Source organism: Talaromyces amestolkiae (assembly GCF_001896365.1).
Source record: "Talaromyces amestolkiae strain CIB chromosome Unknown scaffold10.1, whole genome shotgun sequence".
Classification (NCBI taxonomy): domain Eukaryota; kingdom Fungi; phylum Ascomycota; class Eurotiomycetes; order Eurotiales; family Trichocomaceae; genus Talaromyces; species Talaromyces amestolkiae.
In genome coordinates this window covers 1,313,951-1,328,766 of record NW_024468046.1, presented here as the reverse complement: position 1 = coordinate 1,328,766, position 14,816 = coordinate 1,313,951, and the positions used below count along the sequence as shown (strand labels likewise).

Genomic DNA, 14,816 nt, shown 5'->3' with positions numbered 1-14,816 from the left:
AGGAAACTGCCCCAATTGTTGCAAGATCCAATCATAGCGTATATACGCCGTGATAAGTGTGCGCTAGTACTTAGTACACAGTAGTATCTTATTATCTAGGATACGGATATTGAGTCTCGTGTTAGAACTAAGCAGACTCTCAGAAGACTGATGACATGAGGAATTCATCTTGTTGCTTTGTAGAAGCTGAAACCAAACACATTACGACAACACATATGCTTGTATATCTCATCTACCAATGGTTGTATTGAGCGTTGTCAATTACCAGGTCTGCCATACAATTGACTTTTGTCCGAACCTACCACTACGTACAAACTCAGAGGATGGTAATATTACGAGGGCCGTCATTGGCCCATCTGTACATTCGGGGTGGGTGAACTCGCAGCACTGGCGTTTTTAGTCTGAAAATAACAGTCTTATCGCTCGATATATGGGTTGACCTAGTCCGTTCGTTCCTTCTCCCAAAATATCAGTGTCTGTTATGCATTCAGCGCTCTCCTGTTGATAAACTGAATACAAACAAACAAGCATATTTCTGCTTTCAGAGCCAGTCGTAATGGCAATACGGATAATACAGCTGCAATCGGGCCCGCTGAGGTACATCATACCCAATCAACTCCGCGCATTCCGTGGGCTAGACCGGCCGGAGACGAGTGGAATTGTCAGCTGGATAGATATAAGTATTTATATTGGCTTGTTTCTTACAGCTAGCGTATGCGCTACGTCTTGTTCCAATGTTTACTGCGTCATGGAATACAAACTATGTAGTCGTTATGTCAATTGACCTGTTTGTGTTTGTGTGCTCTCACAAGTGGCGAGACATATATACAATAGTTGTACATAGCTATAGCAACGCATGCGTATCGATCTTCAGTAAGTAAATGTAATTCATCCCTTCGATATGGCCCGACCACGTTGACAACAACCGTTTGCAGAGAACATAGTACCACCTGGTCAAAGATGCAGAAACCAAGCCCCTCCCACCATGATCCTCTGATATAATTATCAATTTATCAAGCAGTCGACTGTCGATCCATGGAAACCTGAATTGCCTGGTGCATCTGATTTGTGTAGACGTCATGGTCCCCACTGTCTGAATGTCGGATGATTGATTTCACTTCCAGGCTATTACTGAATGCGGCGTGTCGGACAATGTTAGATGAAGTAAGCTACAGGTCAAGATCAAAACATGGTCTATGGCTGTAAAGATACCTATCACGAGATAAGAATATATCGCCATCCACATCACAAACTAGAGGCAGAGAGATAGATGGACTTAGGGACTCTCAAAAAAAAAAACAAGGGCCAACAGATGTACCCGCTTGAATCGTCCCCTCACTTCAATGCTGGTCCCACTCATTGTTCGATGCTGTATACAAACAGCCAATCACGGAAACTTCCCCATACTCTTTTTATATCCATAAATGATCTGCTTAACGCTTTCTATTCAGTGTATTTGTATTGGATGTATAAGTAGTGATCACACACGAGCCTTGTCTCTCAGCTCATCCGCCAGTCTCACTAAATAGAAACGAGCAATGCCAGGCGGAACCCCATCAAAAGATCTCACAATCTTCTCCACCTCGTTCCTCCCCTTCTCATACGCCTCGAGATCCCTATTGGCATAAACATCTCGCCCCATAGCATATCCCTTCTCCAAATTGCGAAAGAACACGTTAACTGCGATGCTAACTCCGTCCACAGGTGTGGCAGCATGCAACCATAGCGGCGGAATGAACAAGATCTCCCCCGGGCCCAGTGTCGCTTTGTGAGGGGATGTACGTGGTATGGACACTATTTGTCCTGTCTTGATCTTGCCGTTGTTGGCGAAGATGTCAAGTGTGGAGCTTGATGCCCCGGGCGGTAGCTGCAGGTACTCTACGTCTGATGGGGGATATAATACCAGCTTTTTCTGCCCGCGAATCTGGCAGTACACGTTGGCCATGACCTACATCTCTTGTTAGCTCATCCTTGAGGAAAGAAAGTCGAGAATGCTTACATCATAATGTAACCACATCGTAACGGGCCCTGAAATACGTAAAGGAGAACTGTGAGTATTATTACTGACAAAATTCAATTGGGCCGGAAGAAGAAAATCGCTCTTAATCTCAGGAAAATCTTGCTCAAAGCTTGCCGCCTTTTTTGCCGGTTGATCGCTCGAAATCGATCTCAGATATTGTCGGCTTCCATGGTGGATCTCGTCCATGAATGTGCCAAACTCTTTGGTTTTGTATGAGAAGTTTTTCCTCTGAAAATTCATATGATCACTCTGGGCCTCATGGACCACGACCTTACGGTCAGAACCAAGAGTATCAACCAGATACTCTTTTGACCACTTCTCGGTGCATGCTCCTATTTTCAGTCCAGTGATCACAACTGGTTCTGCTTGATTCATAATAGACTCGAAATCTGCGGCTGTTTGGACGGTCATGCGCGGGATGCTTTTAATATCGTTTGGCTTACTCGGTCTGATGGGAATTTTCTGATTAGATGCATCTGGTTGTGTTGATCTCTTTTCAGCCACTTGGAGGTACTTCCAATCTTCCCGAGCGTTCACGGAAGTATCACAGATTTGCCAGATGTAATTGTTCCAGAACGTTCCGAATGAAAAACATACCACTCCACCAGAAGCCACAATCACCGAATCATCGACAGTTCCTGAGATATGGCCGGCGAGAAGGGGCCGTAATACCGGTGACTCGTAGTGAGCAGCGACAGTTTGTAAGATCGAGGAACTCCACTCGTTTTGACCAAGCTCTGCAATGTCTAGACATAGAATTTCCATTGTCTCTGGAAGAACACCTCTAATGCCAATTCCACCTATGACTAGAAGCTTGTTGGAGATAATATTCGTCGTTGCGCCGAATCTCCCGGCAGCATAGTCTGCTAGATTTGTCGCGTTTCGTAGTTTTTCAGATAAATCCGCGAGCTGAATAATCGCGATACCATCTTCGCCTATTTCTAGACTCCACTTCCAAAAGTCGTCGAAAACCATTCCATCCCGGGACATGCCTCCGAATAGATAACCGGACGACGTACCAACGGCTACCATCTGAGCCCCAAATCGACTAGCAATATCGGGATGTCCTGCTACTTTGACGGTCTGCCATCCTTTTTGCTCATTCCAGAGCAACCAGTCTTCCAAGATGTCACCCTTGCTATTCTTTCCGCCATGTATCAACACACCTTCAACGTCATCCAATTGGACTCGTACTGCAGAATGGCGGAAGCGAGGAGACAGCAAAGAGTGCGTCGGCTTCCAAACTTTGTCTTTTCGAATCCAGCAATCATTCAACCCCGCGTCAGGCGATGCACGACCTCCAACTAAGAGACAGTCCCCATCACGGAGGCCTGTGATGGTATGGCACATGCGTGCTGAAATCTGGTAAGCCGGCAAAGTGCCGTTGGGCTGAATACCCTCTTCGCCTCTATAATAAATATCTGTAGACAAAAGACGAGATTGGCTTCCTAGCCCTCCGTGGACGCCTATGGATCGATCACTATCTGGAACCACGGCAGCGAATCTCCGATGGCCTCTAAAGGAAGATGGGCGATGGGATATCACCTTCAATGAAGCTATCGGTAAGTCGCTTTGAGCTCCATTCTTAGTGCTTGTGGGCGAAGATTCTCGCTCAACAGTGGATGCTGTTACAACAGAGTAATGCGAGGCGAATAAGGCAAACTCCTCCCACTCGTCAAATGGTTCTATAGAGTCCAGTCCTATTCGTCGAGATCTGCTAAGAAATGCATCATCCTTCCAAATGTCCCACAAACTCCTGGCAGAGGCATAACGCCAGCCTTGTGAAGTAAATCGTTGTTCCTGCGAAGACATGGTCGGATACTTGTGGATCGAATGAAGAGGAGCTTGGAGTTTGTGGAAGTGTTTCATCATAGTAGACGCAAAGGGGTGATTAGGCCCATCTGGAAAGTACTGCTCCAGAACACAGAATTGTATATCTAGACATTGTAAGCAAAGATTTTAAAGCTTCAAATAAAGGTGAATACCTTTGCCTAACGTCGGGAACCATGAGATGAGAGCATCTGCTGATTGAACATCCATATAAGTGAGCGAGACTTCGGCTATACAGAGAATTGAGACCGGAGAAGGGCCTAGAACTTCCTTCAAAGCCTCTTCGAGTTTTTTCAAGTTCTTTAAGTCACAGCCCACGGCGACGTAATGCGAAGCTCGTAGAAGTACAGGGCTTGGAGCCGGAAAGACTTTTATATCTCCCAGTGTACTCTTCAGTTCTTCTGTTTGTTGGATGACGGACGTCTTGATGCCCATCAACTTCTCATAATCAATATCCACAAACGTCGCATTATCACATATCGATTTCTCGGTCTCAAGGAGCTGAAAGGCCAACGGGTCACTACGCATAGATCTTAATACACCTCCGCGAGTCTGTGGTTACTCTTATTTACTCACTATCCACAACCAAGATTCAGGACAAACTTGGGTCGCATATCTGGGCTTTGTAGAAATTGACGGACTGTTTCAGCAATGGCATGCATTCTAAGCCAGTACCCTCTATTGATTAATGGGGCCCTTCTCTGCGGTTTCTTCACGAACGGACGAAAGAATTGGTATTGGGGGAGGTATCGAAGCTCGACGCTCCGTTTTGAAACGATACTACTGTTATTTGTCTTGAGACAACACAAGGTCAGTCAATTGAGCTAGGGCTTTTGTAGGCGAAAATCATACAATGCTAATCACAATGACTTACTCCCATCACCAAATCCGCCTCTTTCTCCATTTTGGTAGGCACCACGGGCTTACCGGGCTTTTTCTTTGATGGTGCTTCCAAAGCACCATTATGCGACACTATCAATGGCGCTGAAGGGGAATCCATTTTCACAATCTTGTAGTCCAACACATTTCGAGAAAGAGGAATGCCCCTCGTCTTTTTTGGAATTTTGCAAGCGGCAAAACACGGCAGAAACAGAAGGGTCCTCAGTGCTATTCCTATTCGAGCTTGGCGGCGGTTTTCTTAGTGTGGAGACCCGCGGTTGCCCTACTGATCGTTCTCCAAAACATCTCTACCTGCCAATTACCATGTCACCGGAACACTGCTTCTGCCTGCTACCTCGCTCTTCTCTGTCCTGAGACTCTTTTTTCTTCTTTGCTGTCACTACACGAGAGAGCAGCACTGTTTGTGATCTATCCCGACTTATTACGATTACGGTCCTTGTAACCAGCGTTTGTTGACGGGAGCTTCCCGTATGATTGGTGCGGGGTGCCAGGTCGAGTAGCGATATCAAAGGCTTTGGTACACACGACATTATCGTGTTGCCAGCGAGATTCAAAGACCAACCAATATATCAATAAAAATTACGTCCGGGCGCTCCAATCGTAGGCAGAATGTCTATGAACTTTGTCACTTTCAACCAAGATTACAGCTATCTAGCTGTCGGTATGTGCTGCACCATGCGGCTCCAGAGTATAGCTTGTAGTGCTAATCGCCAATAGGTACTTCCAAGGGATTTCGGATCTTCACAACGGACCCTTTCACTAAGAGCTATGAAACCAAAGATGGAAACATAGCGATCCTGGAAATGTTATTCTCAACATCGCTAGTGGCTCTCATCTTATCACCCCGCCGTCTTCAGATTACAAACACCAAGGTACTATCGAGCAAGCTTATCCCGGTATTGTATGACTGTGCTGATGGAAGTAGCGGCAATCCACCATATGCGAGTTGACTTTTCCAACGACCGTGCTAGCGGTCAAGTTGAATCGGAAACGACTGGTGCTAGTGCTCGAAGATTACATCTATCTATACGATATTCAGACGATGAAACTTCTTTCGACAATTGAGACGTCGCCTAATCCAAACGGTAAGTTCAGTCACCTCTTGCCGTTTTTTTTAACTTCTACAAATGAAGGGGTTTGATACTTACAACCACAGCAATCTGTGCATTATCACCTTCTTCGGAAAACTGCTATCTGGCCTATCCACTGCCACAAAAAGCACCACCGTCATCATTTGCACCTCCTGCACATGCTCCGCCTAGCACTACGAATCATATATCTCCTACGACTGGTGACGTATTAATATTTGATGCTGTAAAGTTAGAAGCCATCAACGTTATCGAGGCTCATCGATCTCCTCTGTCTTGCATCACTCTGAACAGCGAAGGTACTCTTTTGGCTACCGCTTCTGACAAAGGTACTATTATCCGGGTATTCTCCGTACCTGATGGTCACAAGCTTTATCAATTCCGACGCGGCTCCATCCCATCTCGCATATATAGCATGTCTTTCAATACCATGTCCACACTTCTTTGTGTCTCCTCGGCTACGGACACTATTCATGTGTTTAAACTGAACAGTCAAGGACAAAACCAAGACGGAAGCTCAAGATCGCCTACTTTAGATCGACCCATCAGTCCTAGTTCCGGCGACTATCGGGACGAACAAGATGAGTCTGGCATGGATGCATCTGATTTCAACTCGAGGAAGCATAATGGCACATTAATGGGCATGCTCCGACGGACATCCCAAAATGTTGGGAATACGTTTGCCGCTACTGTGGGGGGGTATCTGCCCAAAGGAGTCAGCGAGATGTGGGAGCCGACACGAGACTTTGCCTGGATGAAACTGCCGAAGTCGGGGCAGGGCTCAGGAGGTCAGGCCACCGGACCTGTGAGGAGTGTTGTAGCTATGAGCAGCAACACACCGCAGGTTATGGTAGTTACCAGTGAGGGCAACTTCTATGTGTTCAACATCGATCTATCCAAGGGCGGCGAGGGCACACTGACCAAACAATATTCGTAAGTTGACCTCATCTCTCCTCAATTGCTTCATAGCTAATGTCATTTTATATAGTGTACTTGATACCAATGACAAACTTGGAACGTCAGGCTTGGACTATTGATTTATACACCATACATCTTAATGATACCACGAGTCTATTATAGCGAATCACAATGTAAGAGCTTGAAACTATTCAAGCTTCTAATCATATACTGGAGCACCTCGACTACACTTATACGGATTCTATACACTAATTGACTTCTCTCTCAAAAGCCACTTGAGCTCCTCGACTTCCTCTGGATTCAAAAGTTCATCCAACGTCGCAGATCGCATAAAGTCATGGTCCGCGAACTCGAATCCGGGGACGACGGTCTATGTACTTTAGCCATTAGGCTATTAAGATCTTTAACAAGGAAGGAAGCTTACCTCGCTAATCAACAAACCTTCGGATTGATCTCCACCTTCGGTGTCAGGGAGCAAAAACGACGCTTTATATTTTCCTCCTTCTACAATCCACTGTAATTTCTCCCCTTTCTCGATGTCGTGGCCAACAACGAAGGTCTCGATGCGGGCTTTCTTCTTGTAGGCAGTTCTCTCGCCGCGAAGGACTTCGTCTGCATGAATCAACACGTAACAACCACGACCGCGATGCAACGTGTGAACGGTTCGTCCGCGATTACGATGAAAACATCCTAGGGGAGAGCCAGGGGTGATATAATAATAGATTGTAGTACTGGCGGAGCGAGTAGAGTGGTCTTGGCCGGGACTCAGCCGAATGTCAGACGTCACGTCGGACTCCGGAACAGCATAAGACGTGCCAGGATCTTTGTTGTTGATGAAAGGATTTGCCACGTTCAGAGGGTCACGGTCAGTTTCCACATAGTATCCTCCCTCGATATGGGCTTGCATGCGCAAGAGATCGATGGTTTTTTGCACTGTTGGCGGTTCGGATCTATTATTAATGTCATTGTTGACCACAGGCGTCGGCGCAAAGCTTGGTTTGATATGTGACAGCGGCTCATGTAGCTGATGAGCCATTTTAAATTGATTATGAATTTCGTATATTCAAGCTCTTTCTCTTCGATAAGTATACGGATATATATGTCTCTCTTGCCGATGTCAAGTGATCGTTGTATGAAGCTTCCATACACCGCTCGGACAGGGCGGCGCTGGATCACTGACAGAGTAGCCTACACTAGGCTATATCCGGGTTAGGCTATAACATAAGTTTCGTATTACTGCGTATTGATTTGTCGAGTTTCCAGGTACGTACACAAAGTTTCAATCAGGTGAGGAGTGCTGGCCAATAGAAGGCATGACAGTGATTAATACAGGATTATGTCCGTGTAACCCAGCCGTTTTGCACGAGATATGGCTGTGTATCTGCGTATTTGTCCGTAATCAGCAGTATCGCGGGCGTAATTAACCCCGGGCTACTTCCCGGCGTGACGTCTCAGTCTGCCTCGTGGATTGTTCCCCCACATGGCTAAATGCTGTCCCCTGCCAATGCCTGCCAATGCCTAAGTTAATTAGCTAGATAGTACGCCAACGCCTGTGCCAGAGGACGGACACAAGCTCTAACTTCTATCCTCTTCCACACATTGGCTGGCTTGTACTTTGCACCCTTGCTAGCTACATCCGACCATGCGATTCCATTAGCCTTGAACTCCCCCTCTTCCATCGGCTTTCCGCTTGCCTGAGTGAACGACACGATATCGATCCGCTGTTTGATGCACATCTTCTCGAACGATCACGATAGAGGCCGTTTGTGATAGACCCTGCAGAGCGCACTCTCATCATCCCACCCGGCTGTTACTCCGCAATCGCTGCTGCAGCTCTAGACCCGACGCTCCATTGCACTTCCGACCTCCAACCAGCCAATCCATGAAACCAGTCTTGACTGTCAAGCGTTCGTCTGAATGGCCCGCAAGTACACCCATCAGCGAGTGAGCTATGGTATGTCATTCCACCCGATCTGGTTGTTGCTTTCCCCGGATTTGTTCCTCTAATCGTACCGTCCATTAGTTCTCCCTCTACCAAATGCATCGGGCGGCCATCGCTTAGGTGTCAACGGTCTTGCGGTCGACTCCGAACATCGCATCTTGTAAGTATCGCTATTATTAGCTATTTATGCTCCTTATAACTAACGCACATGTTTACGTAGATACTCCGCAGGTCGCGATGGTGTCATTTGCTCCTGGGACTTCAACACCTCGCCCTCCAAGACTACTCCCGCGACAACCCGTAGAGACCAGGTCCAGGCGCACAGTCACTGGATCAACGATATCGTCCTCACCCGAAATAATTCCGCTTTAGTTTCGGCATCATCAGACACAACCGTAAGGGTATGGCGACCGTTATCGGAGACGAAAGAACTCCCAATCTCCATCGGCCGACATGCGGACTACGTCAAGTGCCTGGCGCTTCCCGATCAGCACTCCAACTGGGTAGCATCCGGCGGTCTCGATCAAAAAGTCTTTCTCTGGGACTTGGAGGGCAAAGGCGAAATACTCAAGATTGACAATTGTGGTGATGAGGTTACCGAGAAGGGCTCTGTGTATGCCCTGGGAACGGGCGGCTCTGTGTTAGCAACGGGCGGCCCGGAGTCTGTTGTTCGCGTGTGGGATCCCAAATCAGGGAAGCTCATTACCAAATTTGTTGGACATACCGATAACATCAGAGACATTCTGATCAATAAAGATGGAGACACCATCATGACGGCATCCTCCGATCAAACGATCAAAGTTTGGTCGTTGACTGCAGGTCGATGCTCGCATACGTTGACTATGCATAACGATAGCGTCTGGTCACTCTACTCGGACCACCCTCAGCTGTCAGTCTTTTACTCTAGCGACAGATCAGGTCTCGTCGCAAAGACAGATACCAGGAACGTATCGGACATTGACCAGGGAACATCAATTGCCGCTCTTCAAGAACATGAAGGCGTAGTCAAGGTCGTGGCAGCCTGTGACTCTATTTGGACCGCGACGCCAAAATCCAGCATCAACAGGTGGAACGATGTTGATACCACAGCAGAAATAGACTATCCGAACACGGCAGCACGACGGTCTAGTACTGGACTGGCTGCGGAGTCTCCCTCAGAGACACCTGGGAAGGAGACTGTTCCTAGCACCGCAGAGCTGACGAAGAAGAAGATCCCTCAAAATTCGATTCTTCTCCTTTCAAACATGTCAATCTTTCCAAAACTCGATCCTGAGCGAGCCACCATCTATTCATCCGTGAGTGGCCGAAAGCCAGCAGAGATAATTACCAATGAGGAGCTCGGAGAAATGTTGCCCGTCTATTTTGTTCCCCAGGAGACTATCGAAGGTCAACTTGGAGTTATCAAACATTTGATGTTGAATGATAGGAAGCGCACGTTGACCCAGGATACAGCTGGAGAAGTGCTGTTGTGGGATCTATTAAAAGTGAGTTTGTCATTTTTATCAAATGTTTCTCTATGTACTGATCAATTATACAGTGCGTTCCGATTCAAAGCTTTGGAAAGCGCCATATAGACGACGTTGCGTCAGAGATCAATACAGTGGAGAGTATAGCACATTGGTGTACCCTCGATATCCGGACAGGTCGTTTGTCTGTCATTTTAGAACCGAATCGCTGCTTTGATGCTGAGGTTTACGCTGATGAAGTTGAACTCACGAACGGCGAAGAATATACGTCAGACCAAAGGAGTAAGTAGTTTGATTTTCTTTTCAAAGCAAATACTAACAATATGTACAGTAAACCTCGGTAAATGGATTCTGCGTTGGCTTTTCAATGACCTAATAGAGGAGGAGATTAGGCGAGATGCAGTTCAGAGACAAACAATTGCAGCAAAAGCAGCAGAAAATCAAGCTTTACGTGCCAATGCGCCAGGCTCAATTGACTTACCTCCAAGAACGCCAGGATCTCAGGCTGTCGTAGATGGCTCGACGGTAACGCCACGTGTGACAAACGGAGTGCATAATCCTATTACACCCGGTCTCAACATTGGCCTTGCAACTCCAGGCGTTACATCATACGCCTCCCCACTTCCTCCAACTGAAGAAGAAGGCTCAAGCACAAGGTTGAGCCACGAATTAGCCCGGCCTCCATCATCTAACAAATCAAACGACTACTTCTCCAGCAGCCACTATATCGAGGCGGAGAAGCCTCCTCAACCAGAGGAGCAAACACCCACAGCTATCCCCCAGTCTCCAGCTGAACCCGAAAAGGAGGAAAAGAAGAAAGCATCGTTGTTCGGGAAAAAGTTCAGAATGGAGTTTCCTAAGAAGCTAGGACGGACGTCATCCGAAGCGAAAACATCAGCGCCGGAGGAAAAACCAGAAGAGTCAGATAAATCGTCTGAGAAGGAGGAGAAATCTTTTGAATCAAATCTTTACGGGGTTATTGACCGCATACGCCACGAGTACGAAAATTTTCTTGTGCGCCATCCTGGATCACCATTGAGCTCAGGAATCACTCCTAGCTCCAAAAGCGAAACTCCCGCACTGAACATTCCTGCCGACACGGATATTTTGATACAAGAAGAAACCGGTGACACGGCTGTGGCTGCAGACTTGTATCGAGGGTCGGTTGGCAGTATACGCGAGGAAATTGATAAGCTTGAGAAAACAGTTCCGCACTGGCTCGGAGAGCTGTTATTGAAGGTACGACCACCTTTTGACGCACTATCGAGTATCTTTGATTACTAACTGTGTCCTTCAGAACCAAGCTCCGGCTAAGGAAGTCGTAAAGGTGGCTTTCATCCTCAAGCCATACGACGACCAGTTGCCGCCAGTGAGCAAGCTTGAAGGGTATGTCACTATGTCGGTATTGGAATCAATATTTTCTTCAAGCTAACTGGCGCACAGAGGAATGGACAGTAGCAGCTCTAGGCTGAATGCGAACCGCATGCTTCGAGCCAAGAAGGTTCTCTCTTACATTGCTGAGCGAATTGMCCCAGCCAMCCCAGCCGATCCAGATCCAAATCCGATGCAACCAGAGGAATATCTAGAGCTATATTGCCAAAACACTGTATGTAATCTCTCTCCTCGTGTGCAGTAGACATTAACATTTTGCAGCTGGTCCCTATCAATATGACCCTAGCCACCATCAAGACACACATCTGGCGAACAGGCGGAGACATGATCTTATTCTATAAAGCGAACGGCAAGAAGGTGATTCGACCACCAATTACTGAGCAAGAGACGACAGATGCTTTCGCACCGCCGGTTGATGACAATAACTTGCACGACAATATGTCCAGCTCTCATGCTTCGAACTCTATCTCGGATGGGGCGCCTTGATTGGGGCACTTCCCTGACTGATGCTGAAGCCATTTTCTATCTGCTTTCTCTGGATTGTATGAACTACCGTTTGTCTTTGCTTGGTCTCTTTGCGCGGCGTACATCACGGTAATACCTATGTTCTCGGACGTTCAATGCGTATGTGTTTATATAAGTGTGCGTATCATGGATGCCAGATGGAATCGGCTACGATTATCATTAGTAACGTTCGTTGGATATAAAAGTCATCAACTTTGAGGTTCAAAGCGTTCCTCTTTTTCACTTGGCCAGATGTGTGGTATATACATAACTACCTGTCCAGCTACAGGTATATTCCGCAACATCAATAGACCACCATTGTCAACTAGACTTTGGGAATTACATAACAATCAAAGCCAAGACTGATCCAACAAAATTCTACCTTATATCTAGAGTAATATCGTGGATAGTGAAGTAGCAAAACTCGTCGTTCAGGGGATTATGCCTCAGGCCGCAATATCCCGACCAATCAAATTCTTCACCTTCAAAGAAGAACTTCAAGCTAACATCCTTCAAATGTTCATCTCTTATGCGATTTATCCATCAACAAAAAGATCCACGAAGAATTACTACTAACCGTTTATGCACTGAATAAATACATGTAAGCCAATTGGCTCCCTCCACTGAGGATGGCTTTGCCTTTCAAATATGGATTATCGACGCCTGTAACGACACATCAATTTTTCAAGAGCTTCCGAGAAGCATGGACGAATATCCTGCCTCGGTATCAGCGCGCGCCGGCGAATCATATACCGCGCCGAATAGGTATTACTGAAGAAGTCTACTTTTGAAGGATGAATCTGCTGATGGTAGTATGTAGGAATTGCGGTCAGTGGAGGCCCTGATTCTATGGCCCTGGCCTATTTGTGTCGACAGTTGCAGGTCACTCGGCCAGAGCTCGAGTTGGAGGTGAAAGCGTTCGTGGTTGATCACAAGTTCCGCGAAGAAAGTACAGAGGAAGCATATAAGGTCGCAAAATGGTTATCGAATTTGAGTTCGTCTGGCTTATCACTTTCCAAACATCGATAATACATGTCTAACTTGATTCGATGTAGAAATTCAATCAGAGGTCTTGACTTTGGACTGGCTACCGGGGGAATCCCCCAAGATGAAAATGGGCTTTGAAACTCTTGCGCGCACAAAACGCTATCAGGCGCTGGGGATAGCATGTCTCGAAAACCGACTCAACACGCTACTCATCGGCCACCATCTGGACGACAATGTCGAAACGGGCCTGTTGAGGATGACTCCCAACGCAAAACTCGAAGGGTTAGCTGGCATAGCGCCCGTAGCACGTATCCCCGAATGTCATGGACTTTGGGGCGTATCTGAGAGCGGGAACGTTGAAATGATACGCGGTCGACAACGGAGCTTTGAATTGGATGCCAAAATGCGCAAAACGACTCATTTCTCCATGGTGGATTGGTCGTTTAATATGGCTACTGGGGGCGTATTGTTGTGTCGACCGCTGCTACCGTTTCACAAGTCAAGTATTTTGGAAACGTGTCGGCAGGCCAAGGTGCCATACGTAACGGACCCGACGAATTCTGATCCTACACTCACGATCAGGAATACGATCAGAGGTCTGCTGGCATCTGACAGGTTACCGCGTGCGCTCAGGCCTGCTTCGATGAGCGCGTTTCTGGCGAATAATCGCGTCTCTTTACTCGATATCATGAGCGAGACGGACAAATTACTTCAGGACTGTCAGCTATTGAAATTCTACCCAAACACGTCAACCATGGAAGTCATATTCCCCACGCTACCCCTGCATTCACCAGACGCGCAAAACTATCGAATTTTGGCGGCTGCTCTGCGTCGTATAGTGAGCCTGCTCACTCCACGGCCTGAAGTAAAGAATCAAGCTCTCAGACTCTACGAGCGATTTGCGCAGGACATCTTCACGGGCCAGCAAAGAAGCGATTTTACAGTTGCGGGCGTCCATTTTCGTCTGCAGGAATCTGTGAAAACCCAAAAAAAGACGGGTGATGTGTTTGATAATATCTGGCATATTTCGCGAACGCCATTTATGGCGGGCACAGAGCCTGTGCTTCACGTCGACAAGCTGAGTGATGAGTGGTCGCCGGCGGTGCTGTGGGATAATCGGTTCTGGTTCCAGTTCAGATTCCGTCCGAGTTCAAAGCTCAATCCTACTGATGCTGAAAACCATAATTCTGCAGACGTTGAAGAGCCTTCTTTTTCTGCTGCCGACGAAGAACTTGCGAGACTCCAATCCTTCAACCCGCGCATAACAATCCGCCCCCTCGAAAGAGAGGACATGATCCAGGTGACCCGCTACCTCAAAAAGATCCAGAAAAACTACGATTTCACGCAGTGGGCACCTCGAAACTCGCGCTTCACATTACCCATTCTCACAACAACTTCCCGAGTACCAAACACAAACACGAACACAAACAACAGAAAAACGAGGAGAACGGGCTTGATAAGAATCCGAGGCGATGCTCCGCAAGAACGGCATATGGGGCTCCCCACGCTGGGTTTCATGAATATGGATATGGATGAGGAGATAGGATTCAAGGTCCAGTGCCGCTGGACGTATAAAAATGTTGATACGGAGGCGTTGAAGTTGATGGGTTGGTCAGCGGAGGACCAGAAGGATGTTGATGGGTACCATGCCCACTATTAGCTTTTGGAAGCGGAGGTGTATGATTAGGCGATGTACATTATACTGCATTTATAGACTTGTGAGATATTATCTGTTCAATGTTAGAAGGGAATGCTGTTGGTAATGCACA

At 47.1% G+C, this 14,816-nt stretch overlaps 5 protein-coding genes across 5 annotated transcripts; 3 read left to right on the top strand and 2 right to left on the bottom strand.

Annotated features, from left to right (window-relative positions):
• Positions 1-1,480: 1,480 nt before the first annotated feature.
• BHQ10_005942 (uncharacterized protein) lies at positions 1,481-4,850 on the bottom strand (the record flags this gene model as incomplete). Its single annotated transcript, XM_040878473.1, has 5 exons — positions 1,481-1,948; positions 2,000-3,957; positions 4,006-4,370; positions 4,427-4,644; positions 4,725-4,850. The coding sequence occupies 5 exons, from the start codon at positions 4,848-4,850 to the stop codon at positions 1,481-1,483; spliced, it is 3,135 nt and encodes a 1,044-aa protein (XP_040734446.1).
• A 509-nt stretch (positions 4,851-5,359) lies between these two features.
• Positions 5,360-6,875, top strand: BHQ10_005941 (uncharacterized protein; the record flags this gene model as incomplete). The annotated part of the gene is made up of 5 exons (XM_040878472.1): positions 5,360-5,411; positions 5,468-5,622; positions 5,676-5,835; positions 6,375-6,771; positions 6,827-6,875. The coding sequence occupies 5 exons, from the start codon at positions 5,360-5,362 to the stop codon at positions 6,873-6,875; spliced, it is 813 nt and encodes a 270-aa protein (XP_040734445.1).
• A 122-nt stretch (positions 6,876-6,997) lies between these two features.
• BHQ10_005940 (uncharacterized protein) lies at positions 6,998-7,792 on the bottom strand (the record flags this gene model as incomplete). Its single annotated transcript, XM_040878471.1, has 2 exons — positions 6,998-7,126; positions 7,181-7,792. 2 exons carry the CDS (start codon positions 7,790-7,792, stop codon positions 6,998-7,000), a joined length of 741 nt encoding a protein of 246 aa, XP_040734444.1.
• An 881-nt stretch (positions 7,793-8,673) lies between these two features.
• BHQ10_005939 (uncharacterized protein) lies at positions 8,674-12,042 on the top strand (the record flags this gene model as incomplete). The annotated part of the gene is made up of 8 exons (XM_040878469.1): positions 8,674-8,710; positions 8,780-8,858; positions 8,919-10,182; positions 10,236-10,446; positions 10,496-11,403; positions 11,462-11,550; positions 11,608-11,770; positions 11,818-12,042. The coding sequence occupies 8 exons, from the start codon at positions 8,674-8,676 to the stop codon at positions 12,040-12,042; spliced, it is 2,976 nt and encodes a 991-aa protein (XP_040734443.1).
• A 647-nt stretch (positions 12,043-12,689) lies between these two features.
• Positions 12,690-14,707, top strand: BHQ10_005938 (uncharacterized protein; the record flags this gene model as incomplete). The annotated part of the gene is made up of 3 exons (XM_040878468.1): positions 12,690-12,825; positions 12,881-13,054; positions 13,116-14,707. The coding sequence occupies 3 exons, from the start codon at positions 12,690-12,692 to the stop codon at positions 14,705-14,707; spliced, it is 1,902 nt and encodes a 633-aa protein (XP_040734442.1).
• Between the last annotated feature and the right edge of the window lie 109 nt (positions 14,708-14,816).